The sequence below is a fragment of the Diadema antillarum genome, unplaced genomic scaffold (genome assembly GCF_040938485.1).
Source record: "Diadema antillarum isolate AM-2024a unplaced genomic scaffold, OU_Dant_1.0 seq00001048_RagTag, whole genome shotgun sequence".
Taxonomy (NCBI): Eukaryota; Metazoa; Echinodermata; class Echinoidea; order Diadematoida; family Diadematidae; genus Diadema; species Diadema antillarum.
Window position 1 is genome coordinate 256,566 of NW_027271878.1, and position 25,828 is coordinate 282,393.

The 25,828-nt window shown below is 39.6% G+C and overlaps 1 protein-coding gene across 1 annotated transcript in view; it reads right to left on the bottom strand.

Annotated features, from left to right (window-relative positions):
* LOC139743096 (kinesin-like protein KIF15) overlaps positions 1 to 25,828 on the bottom strand; it is a 61,564-nt gene that overhangs the window by 25,431 nt on the left and 10,305 nt on the right. The window contains exons 9-28 of the mRNA XM_071653604.1: positions 25,319 to 25,552; positions 24,318 to 24,376; positions 24,050 to 24,113; positions 22,717 to 22,867; positions 21,653 to 21,759; positions 20,975 to 21,136; positions 19,455 to 19,653; positions 18,558 to 18,685; positions 17,644 to 17,823; positions 16,455 to 16,703; positions 14,510 to 14,617; positions 13,778 to 14,014; positions 13,349 to 13,426; positions 12,600 to 12,716; positions 11,826 to 11,987; positions 10,796 to 10,882; positions 10,027 to 10,254; positions 9,440 to 9,544; positions 6,938 to 7,116; positions 1,691 to 1,781 (exon numbers count right to left, since the gene is read on the bottom strand). Coding sequence (XP_071509705.1) covers positions 1,691 to 1,781; positions 6,938 to 7,116; positions 9,440 to 9,544; positions 10,027 to 10,254; positions 10,796 to 10,882; positions 11,826 to 11,987; positions 12,600 to 12,716; positions 13,349 to 13,426; positions 13,778 to 14,014; positions 14,510 to 14,617; positions 16,455 to 16,703; positions 17,644 to 17,823; positions 18,558 to 18,685; positions 19,455 to 19,653; positions 20,975 to 21,136; positions 21,653 to 21,759; positions 22,717 to 22,867; positions 24,050 to 24,113; positions 24,318 to 24,376; positions 25,319 to 25,552 — 2,925 coding nt within the window. The remainder of the gene's footprint in view (positions 1 to 1,690; positions 1,782 to 6,937; positions 7,117 to 9,439; positions 9,545 to 10,026; positions 10,255 to 10,795; positions 10,883 to 11,825; positions 11,988 to 12,599; positions 12,717 to 13,348; positions 13,427 to 13,777; positions 14,015 to 14,509; positions 14,618 to 16,454; positions 16,704 to 17,643; positions 17,824 to 18,557; positions 18,686 to 19,454; positions 19,654 to 20,974; positions 21,137 to 21,652; positions 21,760 to 22,716; positions 22,868 to 24,049; positions 24,114 to 24,317; positions 24,377 to 25,318; positions 25,553 to 25,828) is intronic.

The window sequence follows — 25,828 nt, forward strand, 5'->3', positions numbered from 1 at the left end:
AGTTCAGCACTTTCCTTGATCTTTGACCTTTTGACCTTTGAGGCAAACAAAAAAGAAGAAGAAAAAAGAAAGCATCCAGAGAGTCTTTATTAGTTATACAGTGTGCATACACCAAGTGTAAAAAAAAAATAATAATCCTGCTGGCATTGCATAAATGAGGGAAATAGTAAAATTTTGAAGTGTTGCCCTTGACCTTTGACCCCTGACCTTCTGACCCACGAACCCTAAATTCTCTAGATAATCACTGCCAGTCAGTACATGTATATATACTATGTTCCATGAAGATACCTTGAACATTTCCAGATACGTGAGAAAAAAGTGAAGTTTTAATATTTTTACTTGACCTTTTGACCTTTGACCTTTGACCTAATGACCCCAAACTTTCACCAGAGAATTTTAATTGGGTAATACATGTATACACTAAGTTTCAAGAAAATATCTTCAGGCATTGCATAGATATGGTGGAAATAGTGAAATTTTATGTATTTGACCTTGACCTTTGACCTTTGACCTTGAGCATAGTGCACCCAAAAGTTGATAGGCACAACTTCACCCCCCTAATACAGACACATGCCAAGTTTCATTAGGATACCTCAAAAGGTTTTTTTAGTTACGCTGTCCACAAAATTCATTACGGACGGAAGGACGGACGGACGGAAAGACAGACGGACGGACGGACGGACGGACGGACGGACGGACGGTATGGACAACCCGAAAACATAATGCCTCCGGCACCACTTCGTGGCGGAGGCATAAAAAAAAAAAGCTGCTGAAAGTTGCTTTTCCAATAATAGTAAACCAGAGGAGTAAAATTGAGTCATAAGGGGGGGGTGGGGGGGGGGGGGGGAGGGCAAAGCTTACGATCCTAGCAGAATGTTTGCATCACAAAGGTACCAAAACAGAAACAGACAAGAGTGGAATAGGAGACAAGCAACAACAACAACAAAGTTCTATATGAAAATATCATCACATCATTTGGTATGTTGACTACTGGTATAAGCATATGTTTGATATTATTTTTTTATTTATCACTGGCTGTACATCACTGTATATCATCGCTGGGGCGACAAGACTTCGTATCTACAAAATGTCAAATGTTCAGGAGAGCAAAAAAAAAATCCCCCCCCAAAAAAAAAAAAAAAAATTGGACACGACATCTCTTCCGATCCTAGCAGAATGTTTGCATCACAAAGGTACCAAAACAGAAACAGACAAGAGTGGAATAGGAGACAAACAACAACAACAACAAAGTTCTATATGAAAATATCATCCACATCATTTGGTATGTTGACTACTGGTATAAGCATATGTTTGATATTATTTGTTTATTTATCACTGGCTGTACATCACTGTATATCATCGCTGGGGCGACAAGACTTTGTATCTACAAAATGTCAAATGTTCAGGAGAGCAAAAAAAAAACCAAAAAAAAAAAAACATGCCAGCCAAAGCACTATATCAAATGGGAAAGCCTTTCATTTGACATGCTGTGGTGGCTTTATTTTTTGGGTAAGACAGCTAAGATTTGGACACGACATCTCTTTATTGATTATCTGACCATTAATCCAAAAAAGCCATTTTTTACCAATATTTCATATACGAGGTCTTGTCGCCCCAGCAACATTATGCACCCTTTTTTTTTTTTTTTTTTTTTTTTCATTTCGCTTGTACAAACAGCATCATGACTCACCTTCAGGGAATGTATTTCTTTATTCTTCTCTTCTCGCATGGACTCAAACTCCTTGAAGAGCTCGTTGAATCTGGTCTGAGATTCCCTCAGCGTGAATACATCCAGGTCAAGGAAAGTGTGATTTTGATTTATATAAGACATGCAGAGTGTAAAGAATACAACAACAAAACAGACACGGAATTAACCCCTGCAAAAACAATAATACCCAGGCTGTCGTGGGTGGGGGGGGGGGGGGGGGGGGGGGGGGTGTGTTAAAGCTGGGATATCAATAAATACCAAGCTCAGAAATGAGAATGCAAACTCGAGTTTGCAGAGTCTGGTTCAACATACCAGGCATGCACAGTGCATTTTACTTACAACACTCAAACACTAAAATACTCAAATTTTGTGCATACCATTGCAGCAGGTTGAAACTGACAGATAGAAAAGCATGCCCGACATAGCGATAATTTGACTTGGCAATTGCTCAACAGGATCAACAGAACTGAAATGAGATTAGGAATTTTACATCATTATACCGGCTCATTGTTTATGAAAGGTTCCCTGACTTGCTTGCCCTCAGGAAGACAAACATGCATACTTCAAGTTGATCAGCTGTGTTCATTGCGCAATACTACTCAAGCATGCAATACTACTCTAGCATACTAAAGCATATGCACTGGTGCATGTACATACTGCTATGCTTGAGTGCAGATGGTGCACATGTTCAATCCATTCCTAACATATTTTTAGGGTATGAAAAAAAAAAATACTTTATTCATTCCATACTTGATTACACATTACAACATCTGACTTATGAACAGGAATGCCATAGAACATTTTAATGAAATCATCGGCGAAAATCTACTGAAGTTTCAGAGTAAATATGGTTGAAACCTGTCTGGTAAAGAAACTGAAAGTAAGGTAAATACACAAGTAATATCTAAATATATGTGATCCGCGACAATGGTTTCAGGCAAAAGTCGCAAGAGCAAATTCCCTCCTAGGCGGGGTACCAAGATTTTGACCATTATTTTTGCCGATTTAGGTTTTTTGCAGAAATTGAATCTTTGATATGTTTTCTACATCTACACTAAATTTCATAGCATAAAACTAAGTTTTTCCTGTCGAAAATGGAATTTTAAGCACCCTATGTTGGATCACACTCGTCAGTTTCGAGCTTCTTTCGAACGCCACGCCAATATCCCCAGTGTTGCTACGGCGCAGGGTCTCGCATGCAATTGGCTGGTGCGTCACACACATTCACATAGTTCGCCATTCAGAGACACCAGTTGCAGCATTTCGGGAATGCTTTGTCCACGCGTGCATGATTATGCATGCTCCATTGTTCTTGCTATAATAGATACGTTCGCTCTGCACTGCGTGCTCTTCGTTTGGCTTTCTATCCAAACTATTCTACCGCAATGTTCAACAACGGAAGTGAAACTAGATATATCGCTTCGGCGACTGATATGCCTCCGCCATAATGCATGGTTCTCCTGATAGGTGTATAGTACAATGTCTTGACAATGTGTGATGACAGTTTCACACAATTGGCAAAATATTGAAATGACAGGTTTGACACAAATGTGCTGAATGTTCACTTTCCTAGAACTAGGTTCAATTGGATGAATGATTAAAATGTCAGAGTGCAGGTATTTGGGGAACTGATGATTTTTACTTGACTTTTGACCCTTTTATAAGTTTATACATTGAGTAATTTTCAAGGTATTGAGAAAAAGTATAATTTCAGTATCAAATGGGGAAATAGCATTATCTAAACCTTTCGTTTGACCTTTGACCTCACAGTTCCACAGAGAATCACTGTTAGGTAGAACATGCATAAATATGTAAGTTTCATGATGATACCTTGAGTTACTTTCAAGATATGGAGGAAAAAGTGCAATTTAGCACTTTCACTTGACCTTTTACCTTTTGGTCTTTGACCTTTTGGCAAGAAACTTCCCCAAAAATATATACTGGGTAATACATGCCATACATCAAGTTTTACAAAAAAAACCTTCAGGCATATTGCATTTTAAGGAAAGTAGTGATATTTTGAGGAGTTGACATTGACCTTTGACCCCCCTGACCTTTGACCCATGACCCCCAACTTCCCTAGATAATCACTGCCCATCGGTACAAGCATATATACTAAGTTCCATGAAGATACCTTGAACCATTTGCGAGATATGGAGAAAAACATGAAATTTCAATTTTTTTTCACAAAATAACCTGTGACCTTTGACCTTTGACCCTGTGACCCTAAAATCCACACAAAGTATTATCCCCCAAGGATATACCCTCATACCAAGTTTGATGTAAAACCACCACACGGTTCTTGAGATATTGACAAAAACAAAACGGGACGGACGGACGTACGGGCGGACGGACGACCCGAAAACATAATGCCTCCGGCCACTTCGTTGCGGAGGCATAACAAAAAGCATGTAGCATGACATAATCGTGTGAAAAGAAAACTAAATTGTACAAACTTGTACATGTAGTAAAAATTATGACAGCAGGCTGACTCAAGGGAAGGTAGACGAGAGGAAAGGAGAGGTCACGTGATCAGTTATATTCAAATACTACACGTCAAGATTGCACCAAACTAACGAGTCGCGTTTGTTTGTTTGTTTGTTTGAATATAATAAACACCACCGAACAAAGCAACATATGCACAGCTTGTAAAAACAAAACAAACAGGAAGCGTGACCCTTGCAAGCTCTGGCAATTTTCTGCCTTCTAAAGGGTCGCCAATGATAAAGACAAATCAACCACAATGAAAACGCGATTTGTAAATATGTGACCCTGCACCTCAAAACAAACAAAATGTCGCCAGACATGAATTTTTATTTAAGACCATATTCTGAAAGAGCAGACTTTAAGCTTTAAAATGATGTATAACTCAAATCAAATGGACTCTCCTAACCTATCTAAATATTGGAAAGAAAGTACAAAATCAGGGAAAGTGTGAACTGAGAAAAGATGCTCTGAAGTACAGTGCCTATTCAAGCGCTTAATCTTTACCAAACCGTGCTGGCTGTGCGATGAATGGGACAAAAAACAGGAAGTAAACCACCAGAGTAACAACAATGAAGGTATTATCAGATTAAAGTGAAATTAAAGGACAAGTTCACCTTCATATACATGTGGATTGAGTGAAGGCAACAATGTTAGTAGAACACATCAGTGAAAGTTTGGGGAAAATCCGACAATCCGTTCAAAAGTTATGAATTTTTAAAATATCTCTACAATCACTGCTGGAGGAGAAGACTACTACAGTGTATGATGTCACATGCATACAACGATATAAGGAAAATAAAAAGAGAATTTCACAAAACTTGACTTTTTGAATAAAGTGCACATTTCCTCGACTTGTTACTGACTTATGTTAGGGGTAATATTATTCCCCCTGACTTCTGAAAGAGAAAAGTCGAGGGTTCTTTTATTATGTGAGAAAAGTGAGAATATCTTGAATTTTCTTTATACTTTCTTTATATAGTTGTACTCATATGACATCACAAGCTATAGTAGTCTTCTCATCCAGCCGTGACTGAGCAGAGACTTCAAAAATTCATAACTTTTGAACGGATTGTCCGATTTTCCTCAAACTCTCATTGACGTATTCTACTAATATTGCTGCATTCACTCAACCCACATGTCTATGAAGGTGAACTTGTCCTTTAAGCATGCCTCATTAACACATTCTGTCCATAATTAATGCCAACTTTCAAAGCAGTAGCACTATTCTTTCAAAAGTTATTAGAGTTGAAAGTGAAGAGTGTGGACAAGATTTTTCAGAAATGAAAAAGGGATTCTAAAGACACACCTAATCACACTATTCTACCAAAAATGTTCGAGATAAACTGCTAAAAAAACACACTTTCCTGCCCGTTTTATGATACCAAATTTTAGCATAATGTAAAAGAAGACCCGCTCTTTCAGAAAATATGAAAAAGTCAAGTTCGGCTAGGTTGACCCATTTCACTTATTTTCAGTCCTCACGCAAAATCAGTGTGTGCGACTTTATGTTCGTTTTGAGGTGCACAGTCACATATGTGGATTCGCCACCCGCTCCTGTTACATGCACACGGTGATGGCGCGTGGATGCCATTGCGTAATGCGTGCACCATACACACATACAACATGCATGCAATTATCATATCTGCCATCTTGAAAGACGTACTGGTAAACAAACCCGAGCGAAACGCATTGTTTTTCGGCTCCATATGCTGAGCTCCGAGGAAGGTGCCCGGGAAATTTGATTCTCTCAGTGAGCCAATTAGAAGGCGATGTGGTTGCTAGAGGCGGAGCTTAACATCGATTGGCACCATCGTACGGATGGGTGATTCTCACCTCGCATCGCCGCTCGGACACTGTCTTTGAGAAAGAGATGAATCTTCAAAGCCTGTTTTCTCGCAATTTTTTGTCAGTCTAACAACTTAAAAAGTGCATCTTATTTCGCTTTCTATGCCAACTTATGGTGCCAAAGAATAGAAGTGTTTTATATCAATGCAAAGCTTAGGAAATTGGCAATGTGATTCAGTGAAAAAATGAATTTTCAAAATTTTCGACTTTTGCCTGAAACAGTTGTCGCTGGTCACATATGGCTGCTTCACCTTGACAACATAATGAGTGCTGATTTGTAAAATATTGTAGCACTTGGCACCAATGTTCTTTTCTTTACATCAGCGGTAGTGCCTACAAAATAATACACTTGCAAAAGTTATCTTAATTCTCATTCGGAAGTTTATAATGTCTAGACTTATCTCCTCTTTTCAGAAACTGGTTTCAGTAACATATTTTAAAAAACAAAATTGCATGACTTCAAAATTTTGTTGTTCTTCACTTGAAGCAGCAGACATAATTCAAGCCCTATCAAACTTACTCAGACATGTAATTTCAATTATTTTGGGCCTCCCTTCTCTTGATCTCTGGCAGTTCACTAGATAAAGATAGATAACGAATAATAATAGATAAGGGATATAGACATAAAGATGCACAGCAATTGTCTATAAACTATTTAACCCTGCTACAAACAGGCACACCTTAGGTATGGAGAAAGAAATGTATCTCTGGAAAGCATTAGATGCCAAAAACTAGAACTAAGCCTATGTGAGATCAGCCCCGAGTCGGGGCATAGATACATCTCTCCTGCCTCACGAGTTCAGGGAACTGCGGAAACCAGGACGTGGCATTTCAAAACTGAGGGACGGATCTAACGGGCTAGTGAGGACACTGTCCGTTGAGTGACTGGAAGGATATGACTCAAGCTCCTGGGTCTGGTTCTCCGACATCCTCCGCCTCTTGGTCTCCGGCTCACCGAGCTCGACGATGACGGTGGAAAGGTTGTTCTGCACCTCCTCCAGCTGAGACTCCAGTTTCGCCACAGTAGTCTTGTGTTCAGACTCTTTTGCTTGCAGTTCTTCTTCTTTCTCTTTGACCTTGAACAGCAAAAACATTCACACAAATCATGAGAAATGTGGGAAGGTTACGTTTGCTCAAATGCCAAAGACTTTTAGACACTTTTTCATCATGACTTCATTTTCCATGATGCATCTTTCATCTCTATGATAACAGAACAATCATTTATTAGTTGAATTAGAATAAACAGTCTAGTGTACATATGATCATTCACATCGCCCAGGTATTGACAACTAAAGTCAACACCGTTCATCCTTGATAAACAATCATCTCAGCACCACTACAAGGATAACAGCAAATACAATACAGATATCCAACTGACATGATTAATTTTTCCATCTAGTACTTTTCTAATTAATTACTACAAGAGAAGTAAGAGAAGTGGAATTGAAACTCACCTTAAAATAGAATTTAAACTCACCTTAAAATAAACTAGAAATGTCGCTATGGCGACTGGTATGCCTCCGCCATAATGCATGGTTCTCTTAATAGGTCTATAGTACATGTGGTCAACATGTAATTACAATTTCACAAAATTGGCAAAATATTAACATGACAAGTTTGTCACAAATGTGTTGAATGTTCACCTTCCTTGACCTAGGTTTAATTGGATGGACAGGAGAGCATGTATTTGGAGATTTAAGAACCTTAACTTGACTTTGATCCACTCATAAGTTTATGCACTGAGTAATTTTCAAGGTATGGAGAAAAAGTGTAATTTCTGTATTGAATAATAAATTGTTGCCATTTTCATCTGGCCTTTGACCCTAGAAATATTAAGATAATCACCGTCAGGCAGAACATGCAAAAATATGTAGTAAGTTTCAAAATAACTATTTCCTATATAAGGAAGAAACAGTTAGTTCAGCACATTCTCAACAGAGAATCTCTATTGGGTTATACATGCATACACCAAGAGTAAAAAAATAATCCTGCTGGCATTGCATAAATATGAGGGAAATAGTAAAATTTTGAAGTGTTGTCCTTGACCTTTGACCCCTGACCTTTGACCCCATGAACCTTAAATTCTCTAGATAATCACTGCCAGTCAGTACATGTATATACTATGTTCCATGAAGATACCTTGAACAATTTCCAAGGTACAGAGAAAAAAGTGAAATTTTAATATTTCTACTTGACCTACTACTTTCTACTTTTGACCTTTGACCTCATGACCCCAAACTTTCACCAGAGAATCTTAATTGGGTAATACATGCATACACTAAGTTTCAAGAAAATATCTTCAGGCAATGCATAGATATGGAGGAAATAGTGAAATTTTATGTCTTTGACCTTGACCTTTTGACCTTTGACTTAGAGCATGTGCACCCAAAAAGTTGATAGGCACAACTTCACCCCTTAATACACATACATGCCAAGTTTCATTAGGATACCTCAAAAGGATTTTTAGTTACGCTTGCCACAAAATTTATTACGGACGGACGGATGGAAGGATGGACGGATGGACGGACAGACGGACGGACGGAAGGACGGACGGAAGGACGGACGGACAAAACATACTTTTGTAATGCCTCGGGCACCACTTCATGGTGGAGGCATAAAAATGTATCTAGGTAGGACATTGCCATTAACAATCATGCTGTCTGAAAGACAAAGACTTTCCAAAGCAAAACTCTAAATCCTCTGTAATTGGTGGGGGTCTGGTGAGGTGGTGGGGTATCCTTGTTTGAACATCTTGAGAATCCCTGCTGTGAATGGTTGATATCTCTCCTCGCATTCAAATCAACAAACAATGATGAGATTTTGTGCAACTGCATGAAACATGGCCGACATAATCACAATGGATGATAAGGATGGTGAATGACTGACCACCCGCAGCCTACTTTTTGGACCTTGGCTCCAATGAGCTGATAGCCTTTTGCCAAGGCCCTCTTGTTGTATGGTGGTGAGCGAATGGGGGTGAACGAAGCGAGCTCAGCTGAGTTGGACAGCGCAAGGGCATTTCGAGACCTGATTTGCTTCCTTATGCTAGCCTTTTGAACTACTGACATTTGCTCCCCAAATTTGGGAGCAAAAGTTAAACCAATCTGCATGTCTGTCTCCCCAGGCCTGATTTGCATGGCAAATGTATGCCACAGACCTCTACGGGTGGTCAGTGATGCATGCCAACAGGCCGGACAATGCCAGACGGAGGATGTGGGGAGTGCGCCATTCCATTTGTCAACCAGAACCCGTTAGTATGACTATTCAGTAGAGTTCGTGTGTCATGAATAATAATGTGTGAAGGAGATCTCAGAAGGCCCTCCCGCTGTCATGCTCACCCGTTATAGCCATCATGCAGCGAGAGGGCCTTGACAAAAGGCTACTGAGCTGACATCTCACCTGCTGATGAAGCTGGGTGACTTCTTGCGACTGTTTCTCCAGCTCCCTGAGCAGCTCCTTTTGTTGGCTGCTCATGTCCATGGCCTCTTCTCGCATCTTCTCAATCTACAGGGAGAGATTGAGACAGTGAGTGAGGTCAAATAAGAGAAATGGGAGGCACAAACTATTCAATCAGAGTACCTACAAGAGACAAGACCATCGGGACACTGCATCACACATCAAAAGGTTAATACCTTGACTCACAAATGCATGCATGGTCATTTTAACCACCTTAAATGTGCAAGTATCATACATCCTTATATCTTTCAAGGTGTAAATATTAGGTAATTACATACAATACATGTATAATAAAAGCAATCTAACAGAACTTAATTCTATGTGGACATTTGGAGAAACTAAGGGACGGTTAAGACAGAGGACGGGAAAAAAAAGCCACTTTAAAACTACGTGGTAGGTGAACAATGTATATGTTATGGATAATTTTGATTTCATCCCATATGTATTATTATAAGGGATAATGAATGACCTGTTGAAATTAAAAGTAAATACTGCACATGGGGTTCAAAGACTGTAATAGAATGGGTAACCTGTTCTTGGTGGGAGCTGGCTTGAGACTGTAGCCTCTCCTCCAGGGCGGAGACCTCGCCCCTGAGTGCCTCCAAGCTGGCCTTGCCCTGCTCCACGGCTGCCTCTAGCTGGGTCACGTGACTGCTCGAGTCCTCCAATCGCATCCCGAGCTCGGCCAGGTCCTCCTCCCGCTCCTTCACCATCCCCTTCTGGTCCTGGAGCGACTGAAGCAAGCTGGCTAGGGCTTCCTGAACCAGTGAAGGTGCAATGAAAGGTAATTACATATAAAAAATAATAAACATGGCAATAGAGTCAATTGATAAGACTTCTTCATGAGCTCTGAATTTACACAATTACATCGCAAGAATAACGACTTACAAAAATGTGGAGTATGCCAATTTTGTTTCGAGTGCTCACATGTGACAGGAAATGAAAGTGAATACATTGGTGGCATTCTGACATTATTCAGGCTAGTATTGTACTTGGGGAAAGTTTGTGTCATGTGCTTCAAATGCTTTTTTTTTTTTTTAAACCAGGTACATCTTTTTTTCAAGATTCTCTTGATGTCTCTTTCTTTATCTTCTTGTCTTTGCTTTATGTCATATTTCCTCTCCAACAGGAATTCAGCTTCTGCTGCAAAAATGCATTGCTATAACAGTGGAATTCATTGAATTAATACCTAACTTTCCACATACTTTGAGGTCACTTGGGTATAGATTTATTGGCAGCACTTATTATGCATCCTGAGAATGTCTCATGGACGAATTGCTTTCAAAACGGACACCATACCTTCTGCTCAGCCTCTGTCCGCTTCATGGCTAACATGGCAGAGTTGGCAGCGTCCAGGGCATCTGACGTATCTGCTAGCTTCTTGGACTGCAAGGACACAAATTAGTTTATTCAGTGTAGGTCTGCTCATTGCAGGTCCTTGACAATGATGCGAGAATCACACAAACATATAGGTGTGCCATACATGTACATGGCTTACAGGAGTTAAACATTTTTGCATTGTGATATGAAAACCAACTTTAGTTGCCACAGTTCATTTATGGCATACAAAAACACACACACACACACACACAAATAGACAAAATCACTTGGTGGTAAATGAAACACTTATAATCTGCAGACTGTGCTTAATAAATAAATGACTTGAGGTTGACCCCGGTCACCTGAGTTTGCAAAGCTAGTATGGAGGGTTGCATTGCAGGATTAATCGTTTTCATTTTCTGTTGTTTTGTTTGTTTTTTCATATGCCATTCACACAACTGCATGGGGCATATTACCAAGAGAGTTTTAAAAGTCAAGCTGGACTGATTTTTACATCACAATACTTATCATGAAAGCAAACAGCCTGCGAATTAGCATGTAATCAGTCATCCCAGATACGCCAGTTACCAAGCCTGGTATAAAAATAGACACATCACTTTCACATTACAGCATTGATAAAGGGCTGGTGTTATAATCCTCTTGACTCTCCCCCTTCCCTCCCCCCTCTCCTAAGGTGTTGGGCAGTAGCGCCAGCTGGTATTGACTAACGTACTGTATATATTTGCAAGAATATTTTGCAAGATTTTTATTTTTGCCAATTTCACAGTCAGGTGCTCTTTGCAAAATTAAAGACACACAAAAATAGTGACTCTGATCCCAATATGATGATCCCAATATGAATGTGAGGTACGGGTATATATTTCTCCTTTCAGTACAGGACTCCACTATTGCAAATTTGACCACTCGTGAAATCGTCCGGAAGTCCCGATTCGCAAAAATTTAGACTTTCTAAATATATGACGTACACAGTACTGATGACTTGACTCACCTCATCATCCAGCCTCTGGTAGAGCTCCTTACGCTCTTCCCTCAGCTGGTCGATGAGCTCCTGGGAGGCCAAGAGCTCCTGCTTGGTGTTGTCTCCCTGACGCAGCTCGGCAGTCAGCCGCATGTTCTTCTCACACTCAACATCAATCTTCTCCAGGTGGGACTACATTATAAAGAATATGACATCAGGAATGAAAAGGGAGAATATTATAACGCAATCAAAATCTAATAATGACTGTGACTTTGTTTGGCTGTTTGGTTGTTTTATAGACCTTGAATCACAGACTATATAATGAAGATTTATTCATTTTCATTTTTATTTTTTAGCCTTCATTAAAAGCAGGGTAGTCCAATTCAGAACCACATAGGCCTGCATTACAAGGAAGCCAAGTGTCCAGCATATGCTGCATTGTAAAGTGTGTAAGAGAAGTGACATAAGGTAATAAGATATCAAAACAACATAAAAACAAATGATGACATCATAATTAACTACATAGCTAGTGCAATGGGTGTAATATTATATCAAAATAGAGATTGATAGTCATTTCTATATCAAAAAAGAAAATATATATATTAGGATAATAATGATAGTAACGCCAATATATCTCCATCTGTGCTATGGATCTTTAGGGCATTGGTTTGGGGCCTTGCTCAGGAACCAAAATGTGTTGAGCACGATAAATTTGCCCAAGGATGACTCTTTGAAAGAATCAGTCATGCCTTCTGTCCTCTGGGCTCTGTGATCTAGAAGGAAAATGGTGAGTTTAGGACTAACCTGAATCTCAGTCTGCAGAGTCTGAATCTCTTCCTTCCTGGAACGCAGCCGACTCTCCAATTCAAACTCTCGCTGTTGCTGGAACTCGAACTCTGCCTGAAGGGTATTGTATGCATCCTGCAGAGAAACAAAGGAGTTGGACTGAGACCAATTACCTTCGACTTCTGATATATTATGATTTTCCCCATTTTAATGCACGGAATATCTACTTCCCATAAAAGCTTGGTTAACACTAATGCACACTGAGCTAACAATGGACTAAGAGCCATCTATTCAACCAGAGACAGCATATTGCAGATACTATGTCATGGTGAAACACATTTATTCAAATTTAAATGTAAAGTCATAGTGTACAATAATCACCATCAGAACAAATTAAGCATTAAGATCATTGCTTTATCTCCTTTCCATGAAATGCTACTGTAGTGCAATTGTGTTAATGATCACCACAGCTGAAAACTATTGATGACTTTGATAAAAGCTTTTGGGTGCGTTCACTTACATTACGTTTGTGCAAACCCAAAATAAGACCAGCTGTGAATGAGTATAGCAATCCAGTTTTTGCTCCCATGTAATGAAGTCAAATAAATGAACACATGAGCATCAAAGAGAAATGATGACCAACTGCTCATACATGAGTTCAATGTAGAGACGGAGGGATAAAATCGTTGACAGCAATGATGTCATTTACAAGCACCTGGATGGATGCAAATCTCACACCATCCAAGCCATGATGCACATATACGAACCTGGAGCTGTTGTTTTTCTTCCGTCCCATTTTCAAGCTCCCTCAGTCGAGTGGACAGCTCGTTTTCAAGGCGCACCACCTGCCCAGGGACAGAAAACAAGGCGAAGACAAGATGGTGACAAGAGCGTTCTTGTATATTCACAGCTGACAATACAAATGCTTGATAGGCACTGTGAGACACAGTGAAAGAATACGGATAATATTCTGAATTCAAAAGAACATGTAAAACAATGGGCTCTAATCTTGGCAAAAGCTGGTAACAGTTTAAAAAAAGGAAAAGAAACTCTCATTACACTAAACTTACATTCCCTTCAACAACAAACAAGAATAAAAAAGGCATTCACTAGATCCATAAATCTGCTCACACTCACTATGCATGCATTCAAGGCAGAGCCTATTTTATTTCATTTTAAAAAAAAAGAAAGCTTACCTGGGCATCCAGAGCAGCCTTAGCCTTGTTCCAGGCTGAGTTCTCTTCTCCCTTCTGCCTCTTCTCCTGGCCCAGCTCCTTGTCGGCAGCTGCCAGGAGGACCCGGAAATCTTCGGCCTCTCCCCTGGCCAGGGAGTAGTCGTGCTGCAGGGTGGTCACCTGACGAGTCAGCTCCGCCAGCTTGCTGCTCATTTCCTCCTCTGTCTCTGACCACTTTTGGGATTCACTCTCATGGAGCTGTGTGGGCGAGTAATAATTTTCATGACATATTTGTATCCAAATTTATGGATGTTTTACTACCAGGAACATAGAAACGAGCTATTCCATTAAATCTTTTAAATGAAATTCAATTGCGGAATCCACTTTGCATGTAATACTTGTTTCTATGTCGAGCAAGCCTTGGACAAGCTTTCAGATTGAAAAGAACAACCTTTGTTCAAAAGGTACGCTTAGAATATGAATATGTTATGAAAACCACCTATTGCTTAGTAGAATGATGTTAGATTCATGCAGTGTCAGTTGATTATTTTCATGCGGTCAGGAAAAGCGCCATCTTTGGCAACTGCTCATAAATGTTGGTCTGTACCTCTGCTGTATTCATTTGAAAAAAAAAATGTCACAAATGTAGTTACAAAGTTGCTCTTGAATTCTAGTCATCTTTATTGCACCGGAGCTTGTCAATGCCAGACCTCGAATCTTCAGATACATTTACTTCTCGGACTACTTTCTTACCTCATTTGTTTGTGCCAACTGGTGCTCTAGTTTGGAAATATTTTGCTGCAGTTTGAGCTTCAGTGCATCTTGTTCTTGAAGCTGCTTCTCAACCACTGATGACTTCTCCTGTCAGAAATAAATGCAAAAAGCAACAGCAAATAACAAAGTCATGTCAAAGCTAAAATTTGTCTTCATAACATATGCAATGGTATCATTGCCTCAGCCGTATGTGGTTGCATCAAACATCACCGTTAGGATAAAAATCAGGTTAAAGGGAAGATAAACCCTAAGAGCAATGTGGATTGAGTGAAAGCAGCAACATTAGTAGAACACATCAGTGAAAGTTTAAAGAAAATCGGACAATCGATGCAAAAGTTATGAATTTTTAAAGTTTTGGTGTTGGAACTGCTGGACGAGGAGACTACTAGAGGTTATGACGTATGAGTGGACAACAATACCAAGAAAATATAAAGAAAATTCTACAAAAATCAATTTTTCATGAAAATTACAAATTCCATCAGCTTGATATTGACATATGTTAAGGGTAGCAATTATTCCCCCTGCTTTCTGAAAGAGGTAGGTCCATTGCCCTTTCATAATTCTAGAAAAGTGAATTTCTGTTGAATTTCTTTTATATTTTCATTGTATTGTTGTCCACTCATACGTCATATCCTCTGGTAGTCTCCTCATCCAGCGGTTCCAACACCAAAACTTTAAAAATGCATAACTTTTGCATCGATTGTCCAATTTTCCTCAAACTTTCACTGATGTCTTCTACTAATGTTGCTGCTTTCACTCAATCCACATTGCTTTTTGGGTTTACCTTCCCTTTAAAGTGTGTGCGTGTGTCACACACACACACACTGCCATAGCTTCCGACCACACAAGCATTGAGAGTTAAGGGTTTCTGGGACGGACACTGTACTAAAGCTTTCTATAGCTCAGCCAGTAAACCATCGTGCTAGTATTCTGGAGGTTTCGGGTTCGAATCCCGGTCCCATTTTCTTTGCTCATTTTTTCACTAAAAAATTCTTAAATTTCTTAACTTCCTAACCTTACTCAAATTGTAGTGACAATTCTACCAGTTTGGTAGTTAAATCTAGATATATTCTAAATCGGTCAACTAGTATTTTGTTAAATTCATTGTCACTCTAAAAAAAAGATAAAAATCGACTCTTTGTAAAGTCATTCGGTCTGTGCATACTAGAATAGTTATTTCACGTTTAGATCATATGTGACCGTGCACCTCAAAACGAACATAAAGTCGCACACACTGATTTTGCGTGAGGACTGAAAATAAGTGAAATGGGTCAACCTAGCCGAACTTGACTTTTTCATATTTTCTGAAAGAGCGGGTCTTCCTTTACATTATGCTAAAATTTGGTATCATAAAACGGGCAGGAAAGTGTGTTTTTTAGCAGTTTATCTCAAACATTTTTGGTAGAATAGTGTGATTAGGTGTGTCTTTAGAATCCCTTTTTCATTTCTGAAAAACCTTGTCCACACTCTTCAATTTCAACTCTAATAACTTTTGAAAGGATAGTGCTACTGCTTTGAAAGTTGGCATTGATTATGGACAGAATGTGTTAATGAGGCATGCTTAATTTCACTTTAATTTGATAATCCCTTCATTGTTGTTACTCTGGTGGTTTACTTCCTGTTTTTGTCCCATTCATCGCACAGCCAGCACGGTTTGGTAAAGATTAAGCGCTTGAATAGACACTGTACTTCAGAGTCTCTTTTCTCAGTTCCCACTTTTCCTGAGTTTGTGCTTTCTTTCCAATATTTAGATAGGTTAGGAGAGTCCATTTGATTTGAGTTATACATCATTTTAAAGCTTAAAGTCTGCTCTTTCAGAATATGGTCTTAACTAAAAATTCATGTCTGGCGAACTTTTTGTTTGTTTTGAGGTGCAGGGTCACATATGCACCATTCAATAGGAGAAGATGACTCCCACATATACCTGCAGTTTCTGAAGCTCAGTGGTCAGGGCCTCGTTGCACTGTTCAACCAAGTGCTCTGGCATGTCCTCATCGACAATGCCTTCTTGGTCCAGGGCAGGGGAGCTCAGGGAGGGGCCACCACCGATGTCCTCGTCCATCACTGGGCTGGAGCCGTCGCCGGCACCCGGGCTGGCTCCGGGCGTGGCGCCAACTCGCATGATGAGGCGGGAGCGCAAGTTGTAGGACACTTTCTTTGGGGTGGTAATTTTCTAAATTATCAAACAGAGAAACAACATTGAAACAAAAATTACGCACACATATTTAAATGGATAAGATTGTAGAAAGTAAATAATAGCTTTCCACTGTCATTGAGAAATCCTAACCACTGCTCCCTATTTAAAGCTCTTTTCATCTTGATGCAGGAGAGGTTTCAAACGTCATGGATAATGCTGATGAATAGGTGTAGTTATGTAAATCACAAGAAAATAGAGCAAAGGGGAAAACAGACATGACAACATACTTGTAATTTATTTTGAACATGAGAAACATGACATAATAACACTGGGTACCATCAGTGAGGAAAGACGAGTGAAATGATGTACTGTAAAAGTGGATATTTTCGCGCGAACAATTTTTTGCGCTTGGCCGGGTAGGACGAGTTTCGTGTGTTTTTAATTCCGCTGAATCAAGACGTCAACTACTGGACTAAATGGCACACAAAAATATTTGCGTGCTTTTATTTTTGCGCTAGCTTCTGGTTGCGCGAAATGCGCGAAAATTTCAACACCGCGAAAATTTCCACTTTTACAGTACTGCAGCAAGTAAGTAATACATGATACATACGAGCTATAACATGATTGATCAAATTATTTTTCATATACGTGTAATGTATGACTTCCATTTGTCCAGCAAGAAATATCCATATCATTTTGCAATTTTAGTTTACAATAATATACAGATATGTAGATGGCAAGTTACGCTCTAAAACATGAATGGTGCATGTAGAGCAAAAAGATAATGAAATTGAAAAATATAATGTATCAAAAAAATGAATGCCAGCATTACTTTATAGTTCTTACTCCATGTATGCTCTAATTTACATGCATCCATACAAAAGCCAACTATTCTAAAGAGCCATCAAGAACCCACGCAATAGTTGACCAAGCAACACATTGGGAGTGGGGACATCGATGACCTCGGACTGACTACCTTGATGGTCTGTATGTGCATGTCGTTGAGGGCGTCCCGCTCTAGCCTATTCTTGACCTTGACCCCCTCCAGGGTCTTCTCAAGCTCCGTGTTGCTCTTCTTGTACGACTCCAACTCGGACTCCAGCTCCAGACGCTTCTTTCGGCTCATCTCCTCTGTCTCCGCATGCTCCTGCTTGGCCTGTCCAAAGGGGGGGGGGGGGGGGTAATTGCAGTGCATTGTGGTTAAAGTTTAGAAAGTCTATCAATTGTTGAATATGACAATGGTTACATGGATCAGCTGTGCATATGATGTGTGTGTATGTGTGTGTACGTGTATGTACAATTATTGTATACATAAGCTGTTATTTTCGCGAATTTAACAACAAGCGAAAATGTTGCCATATGCTATGGTAGCAATGTATTTATGATAGCTTCGGTGTTAATTCACAAAAACGTTTCGCGAAAATGTCTGTGACCTCCTAATTCTCGAAAATATCTGTATGCAAAAACAACAGCTTATACAGTAAACAGGAATTTCTACTTCTTCTAAATGCAAAGCTATCTTCAAAAACAATTCATTTGTATGTGGAGAGTTGGAGACTAGGGGAGAGGGTATATTGGCCAATTGAAGGACAGCTGAAATGATGTCAATTGTTATCTTACAGAATCCTCACAATTCTAAATATCATCTGAGGTTATCAAAAAATTTTTCTTACATGGAGAACAAAAAAACAAATAAACGAACAAAGTAAATTTTAATACAAATATCCCACAATGTTTTCAAAGTTCCTTCCAGGCCATGTCTACAACTGTGAAATAACATAATTGAGGCAGACATTGGTAACTTTCAAAATGTGTACACATCTGGGAGAGAAATCATTTCAAATGGCAAAACATTGAATAGATATGTCAAAATACGAAATCCAGACTCACATTTTCCAGCTCAAGTTGCAGCTTTTTGATCTGGGACTTCAGGATGACGACAGTAGATGTAGGAATGTTATCGCCATCCACTGGGGTGCTGTTTGGAGTGACAATTATTTCACCTCCCTTGGGAAGACCTGGGATTTCAGGAGTAGCATCATCAAAAGCACATCAGGCTAAAATTCGCAAGGACTTGATCTCCAAAGACATACATGGTAGCACTTTGCAGTCAATTTTTTCAGTGTAAGATTTTTTTTTTTTTTGACAAAAACAAACAAACAGTAAGTTCCAGGGATTTGACATACTTGGCTCCAGTCTTGAATACTATTCAGCCATTGACATCATCAAGATAGTAATCTTTTATTTTTTGAATTGTTAATTTCCTATGAAGAAACAGTGACAAAAATCTTATGTGAGTGATCCAATCTTTTACTGTCAAGCAATGTGTAATTCACGTTATTGATTCTGATAAAAAGACACACGAAAAAAATATGCCAAACTTTGGCATATTTATTGAAAGCATTATGTTGATTATATTCATAGTAAACAAAAAATGCAAAAACTTTAGATCTGCTATACATCCCCTAAATAAAAGCCTCCCTTCCGAAGATCTATTATTTTTTTGTTTGCAGATACATATGTACAGTTATGATGCATTTTGAATGAACTGGCCTGTTACCTCTGACATTCTGAATTTTCTTGAAATTTAATGCAAGAAATTTCTTTCAATGTAATGCATGGGACCTGAATGGTTCCAAGAGAGACTATTTCAAGATTCATCCTAATCAAATAGATTACAAACATTTGCTTGCTTTGTTGGTTTAGCTTGCTCAATCCCAACAAGAAACTGAAGTATTCAGGGAATTTCACTCATCTCTGTCTACACTATTGTCACAGAATTCTTACTTTCCCTGAGTTCCATGAAAAGCTTCTCCAGGTCCTGAGCCTTGGATGCCGTGATCTCTCGGCCAGCTCTGACAGACTCCAGGGCCTGCATCTTCTTGAGCTGCCCCCGCAGGGACTGGTTCTCCATCGCGTATCTCATGATGATTGGATTGTGGTCCAGCTGCTCTCGGAGCTGACTCACCTCCTTCTTCAAATTCTCCTGCAATCATTCGGTAAAGAGATCATGCTGACTGTCAGTATTGCTCATTTTCCTGACCCATGCATATCAGTCTTCTCACTGACAGTTTGTTGATTGGCTTTCACGTTCAATTTTGCCACATCTTTGTTCATCAGGTTTTCACAGGGCTTGCTGCTTGTTCAGCCTTCAGCCCCCTTCACACTGTTGCTATTTCTCTCTTTTCCTATTCTTTATTCTTCTGTTGTTCCTTAATATCTCATTTGATGTTGCCTCCCTATTCATCTCTATCCTTCAAGGGTTGCCCCCTATAATCTTTGGGATCATCACTGGCCCACCTCTGCCCTTTGTCTGTTCACCCCCTTGCTTTAATCCCCTTTATTTACCTGTTTGACTTCCTGCCATTGACTTCTAACCTACCCCTTTTGTTTTCATTGTTCTGCGTCGCTAGCCTTCTTCAGACTGTGCTTGTTGTGTGTAGTCTATATATCTTGATTGCTTCCCTACACATTTGTCATTTTGCCTCTGATGAAGATTCTGCTAGGATTGAAAGCTCAGGTTCCTTTGGACTTGATCCTCCTCACTGACACAAACACAAAAATGAGAGAGGAGTTCAAAATCATTCATTGATTTATCAGTTCTTGAAGTATTTGGCTGTATGGCATTACCGGTGTATCACTTAGAGTAAGGAATTATGGCCCCTTTATGTGCAACTGACCTGATTTACGTGTAAGTCGCTTTGTTTAAGAAAAGTGTGTTCCACTCCTCATTTGTATCATTATCTCCTGGTATAACAAGCAAAATGTTCTCAAGCAACTCTTCCAACTAGAATACTGTAAAACCAGAAATGTTTGTGTACATAAAACTTTTGTGAAATTCGCGAGGAGCTAAGATTCAAGAAAGTAAAATGCACTCAAAAGTTTTTGTGTACACAATGAATGGAATGCCAGTCGACAATTTGCTAAAGTTTCATGTTGCGAAAAAGGTAATTGGCTCCAATTCGCAAAAGCTTCATGCCGCAAATGTTCCTGGTGTTACACAACATCTTGCACAACTACCCATAAACTAAAACATTTTTCCTGTTGCACATGGGTGAGGCCTTTCTGAGTATTACAGTTGATATTCGTAATAAAAAAAAAACAAAAAACAAAACAGCAGCTACCATGAAGAAAAATAATATCTTATCCACAGTACAACAAACATTTGTAAGATTTGGAGGGAGAGAAGAATGGAAGTAAGACATTGTGAATGTTGCGCATGAAATCATTCCAATCGAAAGGTTTGCTAGAACTCTGAAAGATATACACTTTCATATGGGTCAGCTGCTCCAAGTTAGAGGTCTCACATTTATTTTGTCCCTGTCATCCTGAGGGGTAGCCTTGCCCTTGTTCTTCTCAAGAAGAGCCACTGTGCTGTCCCGAAACTTGACGATCATCTTGGTGGACTGGATGGCTCGCTCTCTCTTGGAGCACAGCTCTTCAAGCTTGGAGATCTTCTCATGCAATTCCTGCAATTACATTTAACACACACACATACACATACAGATATAGCGTATCAAATTGTCATGTCTGTGATACTTTATGTTAATGTGTTTCCATTAGTCAGGTGCACTTTGTGTGATATCTTTGGGTGTCCCTGTAATGTAATTTATGTGTATTTGTTGTGATATCCAACGTACGGAGCATTTCTATTGCCGACAATAAAGCATTCAATCAATGTGGAAAAATCAGCCAAGAGAAAATATGTTGTCTTCATTGAAAGCCTTTAATATCATTTTTTTTAAAGCTCGGCAACAGCAAAATTCTTGCAACCAGACGCTCTCTGGTGTTCTCACAAGGACTTGTCTGCGTCAGTGAAGCAGCATTACCATTGAATTTTTTTGGGTAGAAATGTTGAGATGGGTTAGGACTGCTTGTCATGAGTAGCCAGAAATCTGGCTGCATTGTTAAACAGTTTGGTGTTTGTATTGCTCTTGCAAGACTTGAAATATCCATTTCTTTAATGACAGAGTTCATATTCTCACCTTCTTCTCAGTTTCCACACCGTCTCTCAGACACATCGCCTCCAGGAAGTACTTCTTCCACTTGCCACCATTGTTTGCAGGCTGCTGTAAGCCAACATCACTGCCACCTGTAGATGGACAAGAAAGCAATTACTTAAATGTATGACCTCTTGATCTCGTCACCCTCTCTGTAGGAAGCACATACAGCTGTATCACAAGCACATACAGCTGTATCACAAGCACTGATTATTTCGTGCCCAGATGAGGCCTAGTTATTGCATTCTGATTATTGCACCAATTTCTATGGAGGGAGGGTCTTACAATGAAGTTCTACATTGTACCAGCATATTTCAATTAAAGGCATAATTTACAATTTGCAGATGAAACAAAAACCCAGCATTAGTTCTTTAAAATAGTTCGAAAATGTGAGTTAGGGATAGAAACAACCACTGTAAAAATTTGAAACCGTATTATCTATGTTAAGTAGTGTTAAATACACAAAATGGGAACAACAGTTATAATAAAAATGTTTCCAGAATAAACCATCTACAATTATGGTTTATTAAGAAAAATACTGATATCCCTTTGTATTTTATGCTTTATTGTGAAAATTTTATATGGTAGGATATTTTGTGATACAACAGGCCTACAAACACATATGCATCAAATGTGATATCTTGATTTTTTTTTTTTAAATCACTGCTCCCAAAGGTAAACTGGACCTTTAACACAATGTGGTATGCATATTTACTGAATTGAAACAAAATGTTTGGGGCAAATCTAAATGTTCAGTTAACCTTGCTTAAGTCGGCCTTGCATAAGTCAAATAATCACCCAAGTCGAACGTATTTTCAAGTCCTCTTCCCTTATTCTATTGATTTTAATCCCTCATAAGTCAAATTTTCTCTAAATTGAAGCTATTTCTTCAGTCCAAATAGATTCGACTGAGGCAAGGTGGACTGTATTCACATGCAGAACTTGGATGCCTTTCATGGGTCACAGGAAAAGAAAAATGTAAATGATCGCCGGGCAGGTTAACACATAAAGGCTTTCAAGCCCAAATGAGGCACTTGCTCTCAACATACCAATGGTACTGGATCCCTGGCTATCACCGCCCTCCCCAGGTCCACGGGGGACGGACCTCGCCGAGTTGGCCTGGGCCAGGGCCTCCCGCAGACGTCGGATCTCAGCCTGCAGGTGCATCACATTACCCATGGTGTCCTCATTGACCACCGCCTACAGGAAAAGGAGAGAAGTGGAAACAACGCATGAAATGTAAGACGTGACGAGCCGACTACCACCTGGCGTGAGAGTGGTATCCAGGCACTGTATTTGCATCTTCTCTATGCAGTTCAACAAGGATGGGTGGTGGCATGGCTCAGTCGGTAGGGCGTCTGCCTCTAGATCCCAGGGTACCGGGTTCATTTCACAAGTCTCACGGAGCATCACTCTGTGTAAGCATTCTGTCCCCTCCATTAAGAGGCAAAATACTCTGTCCCTTGGATAAGACATAAAATGGAGGTCCCATGTGTGAGTTAGTCACACACATAAAACATCCCACTTTATTCATCACAAAGAGCAGGATGCTAGCCCGGTGAAGTGGCCCCGTACTCACCCACACAATAAAAACGGGTGAATGATGCCGACCACTCGTGGTTCACCCAAGTTATTAACAATAGTCAGCAAACTGTATCAACCAAGTGCTGCCAGGTCCCAGCAAAACAAAATCACCAAAAGACATGTGAAAAATCACCTAAACTCACAAAAAAACACCTAATTTGGAAAAGTGTAGTTTTTACTCCAATTTCAAGAGAAAACCATTATCAAACACTCTACATGATTGCCTTACACGAGTTTCAGTGCAGTTTGATCGCACTATATGGGGCCTAATAGCACACGTCGTGGTCACGCACACACCATAATGCATAGTGTAGGCCTAACCGCAGTTAAGTGTAGGCCTTACAATGTTCATGGATAATACTTGATGTGTATGTGTGCGTATGTCTGCTGAGTGACAAAAGACGCACATGTTATCTTTGTACAATCAATTGCAATGTAATCTAAGAGGGGAACCTTTGGGAAAATGCATTTTCATTTTCATTACTGTGATAATTTTTCATTGGTCTCAAAATCATCAAAAAAATCACCAAAAATTACCAAAAATCACCAAATTTTGGTTTGGTTACCAGGCTAAACTTTTGTCACCAAACAATTTCAAAAATCACCAAATTTCACCCTTTTTGGTTACCAAAATCACCATCTGGCAACACTGATTATCAACCAGGCACACTGTGCCTGACCCTATTGACCTGGCCTTGTGATATCAATATTTTCAAAAGCTCAGCTATCACAAACAATGGATGACACATTATTGAAACAAAAAGCATTGGCAATGCTGCTCAAGTGCCTTTAACTCACCCTGTTTTTGATCATCTTGGCTCTCCTCGCAAATTTCAGAGTGGACAGTGTTTCCCCAAAACACCTGCAAAGTGAATATTTGAAAACCACATGTTTAACAATGAGAACAGAATTCATATATTTTGATGCTATTGCATCTATTTAATAGAGTTCATTTTCTTCTGAATGCTCACATGCTGATGTGATCTACTACTATGAATGAATCTGCTTTCTTGTAAACATTATAGTCTATGATGCAACAGATACACTTTCTTCTGTATATACTTACTTAGCATCTGGATGAACATTTGCAATGATGTATGTCTTTGCATTGCCTCCAAGAGCATCCTGCATAAAGGAATAAAAAGAAAAAGAAACTATTATGCAACAGCATTCATGCAAAAATCAATTTCACAATTGTAATGATGGCTAATCTACCATTACAACCTTTCAGAGCAATACAACGTATACAAATGCAAGTCACTCAAAATCATTTTTCCTGATTACATTTCTGAAGTAGATAAAAGCTGGGGTAGAAAATGAATAGGAATCTTCTATTCTTTGTCATACTGATAGAATTATATATCTATGTGCCATAAATGGAGGAGATAATAATAAGAGTGCAAGAGCTGTGCAAGAACAGCAAGAGTGCCAGGCACACCAAAATTAGGTCTCACATCCTGTGTTCATTTAAGAAATTAAAAATTAAAAATTAACAAAACAGAAATACGGTAATTATGCAGAAACCAACAAATTATAGCATATCACAAAAGGCCTACTCATTTGAGTCAACTAAAACTCAGTGTTGAAGAATCCATATACAACGGGCACTTGACCATTAAAGATGCACTAGACTCTCATCTGACTGTCAGTTTAGACAGGAGGGAGAAAAGCATGGCCACAGGGGAACTTATTTTATGTTTTGACTTGTACGTTTGAAAGGCACCAAGCTTCACACTAGACACATTTAGATTTTCACAATGCAGACATTCAGAGGGAAAAACCATATTCTGCGCATGCGCAAATTTGCTTTAAGAATCAACCTCGTGTCGTCCGAGTTTGCTAAGTTGGTTCTGGGCTATTTTTGCGTCCACTCAAAATTCACACTGCTAAGAGCTATTAGTATTTGATGCACTGATCCCGTGGAGGCACCATTTTACTTTGTATAGGCCGTGCTCTCGCGTAATCTAAAGCTGCTTTACAATACGACGCAGGGAGAGAGGAGAATAATGGCCAACGCAATCGTCGTCTAAACGTCTGCGTCGCAAATCTAAAGCTCCCTATTTTTACCCTGAGGAGGAAGCTGAGCTTGGAGTCCCGGTACGGGACGTGGCGCTGCTTCTTGTGCGCGATGTCCACCAGAGCCATGATGACGTTGCCGAGGACGGAGAGGGAGCGGTTGATGCTGCCCGCCTCCTTCAGTCTCATCCCAACCGCCTTGGTGTCCTTCTGCCGCTCACTCCCCGCCAGGTCTACCAGGTGCAGCTGGGACACCCGGATGTTGGATACTCCAGCTTTCTTCTCCTGTGTGGCAAGGAAGAATGCGTGAGAAGATGTGATTGGAGAAATTTGGTTTTGATCCTGAGTTTACATGACTAGAGCAGCATATTAAAGTGTAAAAGTGGCAATTTCATCACAGGAATTTTTTTTTTTTTCACTCAGCTGGTACGTTAAAAATGATCTGTGTATGTGTGTGTGTGTGTGTGTGTGTGTTGTGTGTGTGTGTGTTGAATCAAATTATGAAATAGTATTATGCCAACAAGGCTCAAATGTAATCACCAAATTTTGTCATACATTGTA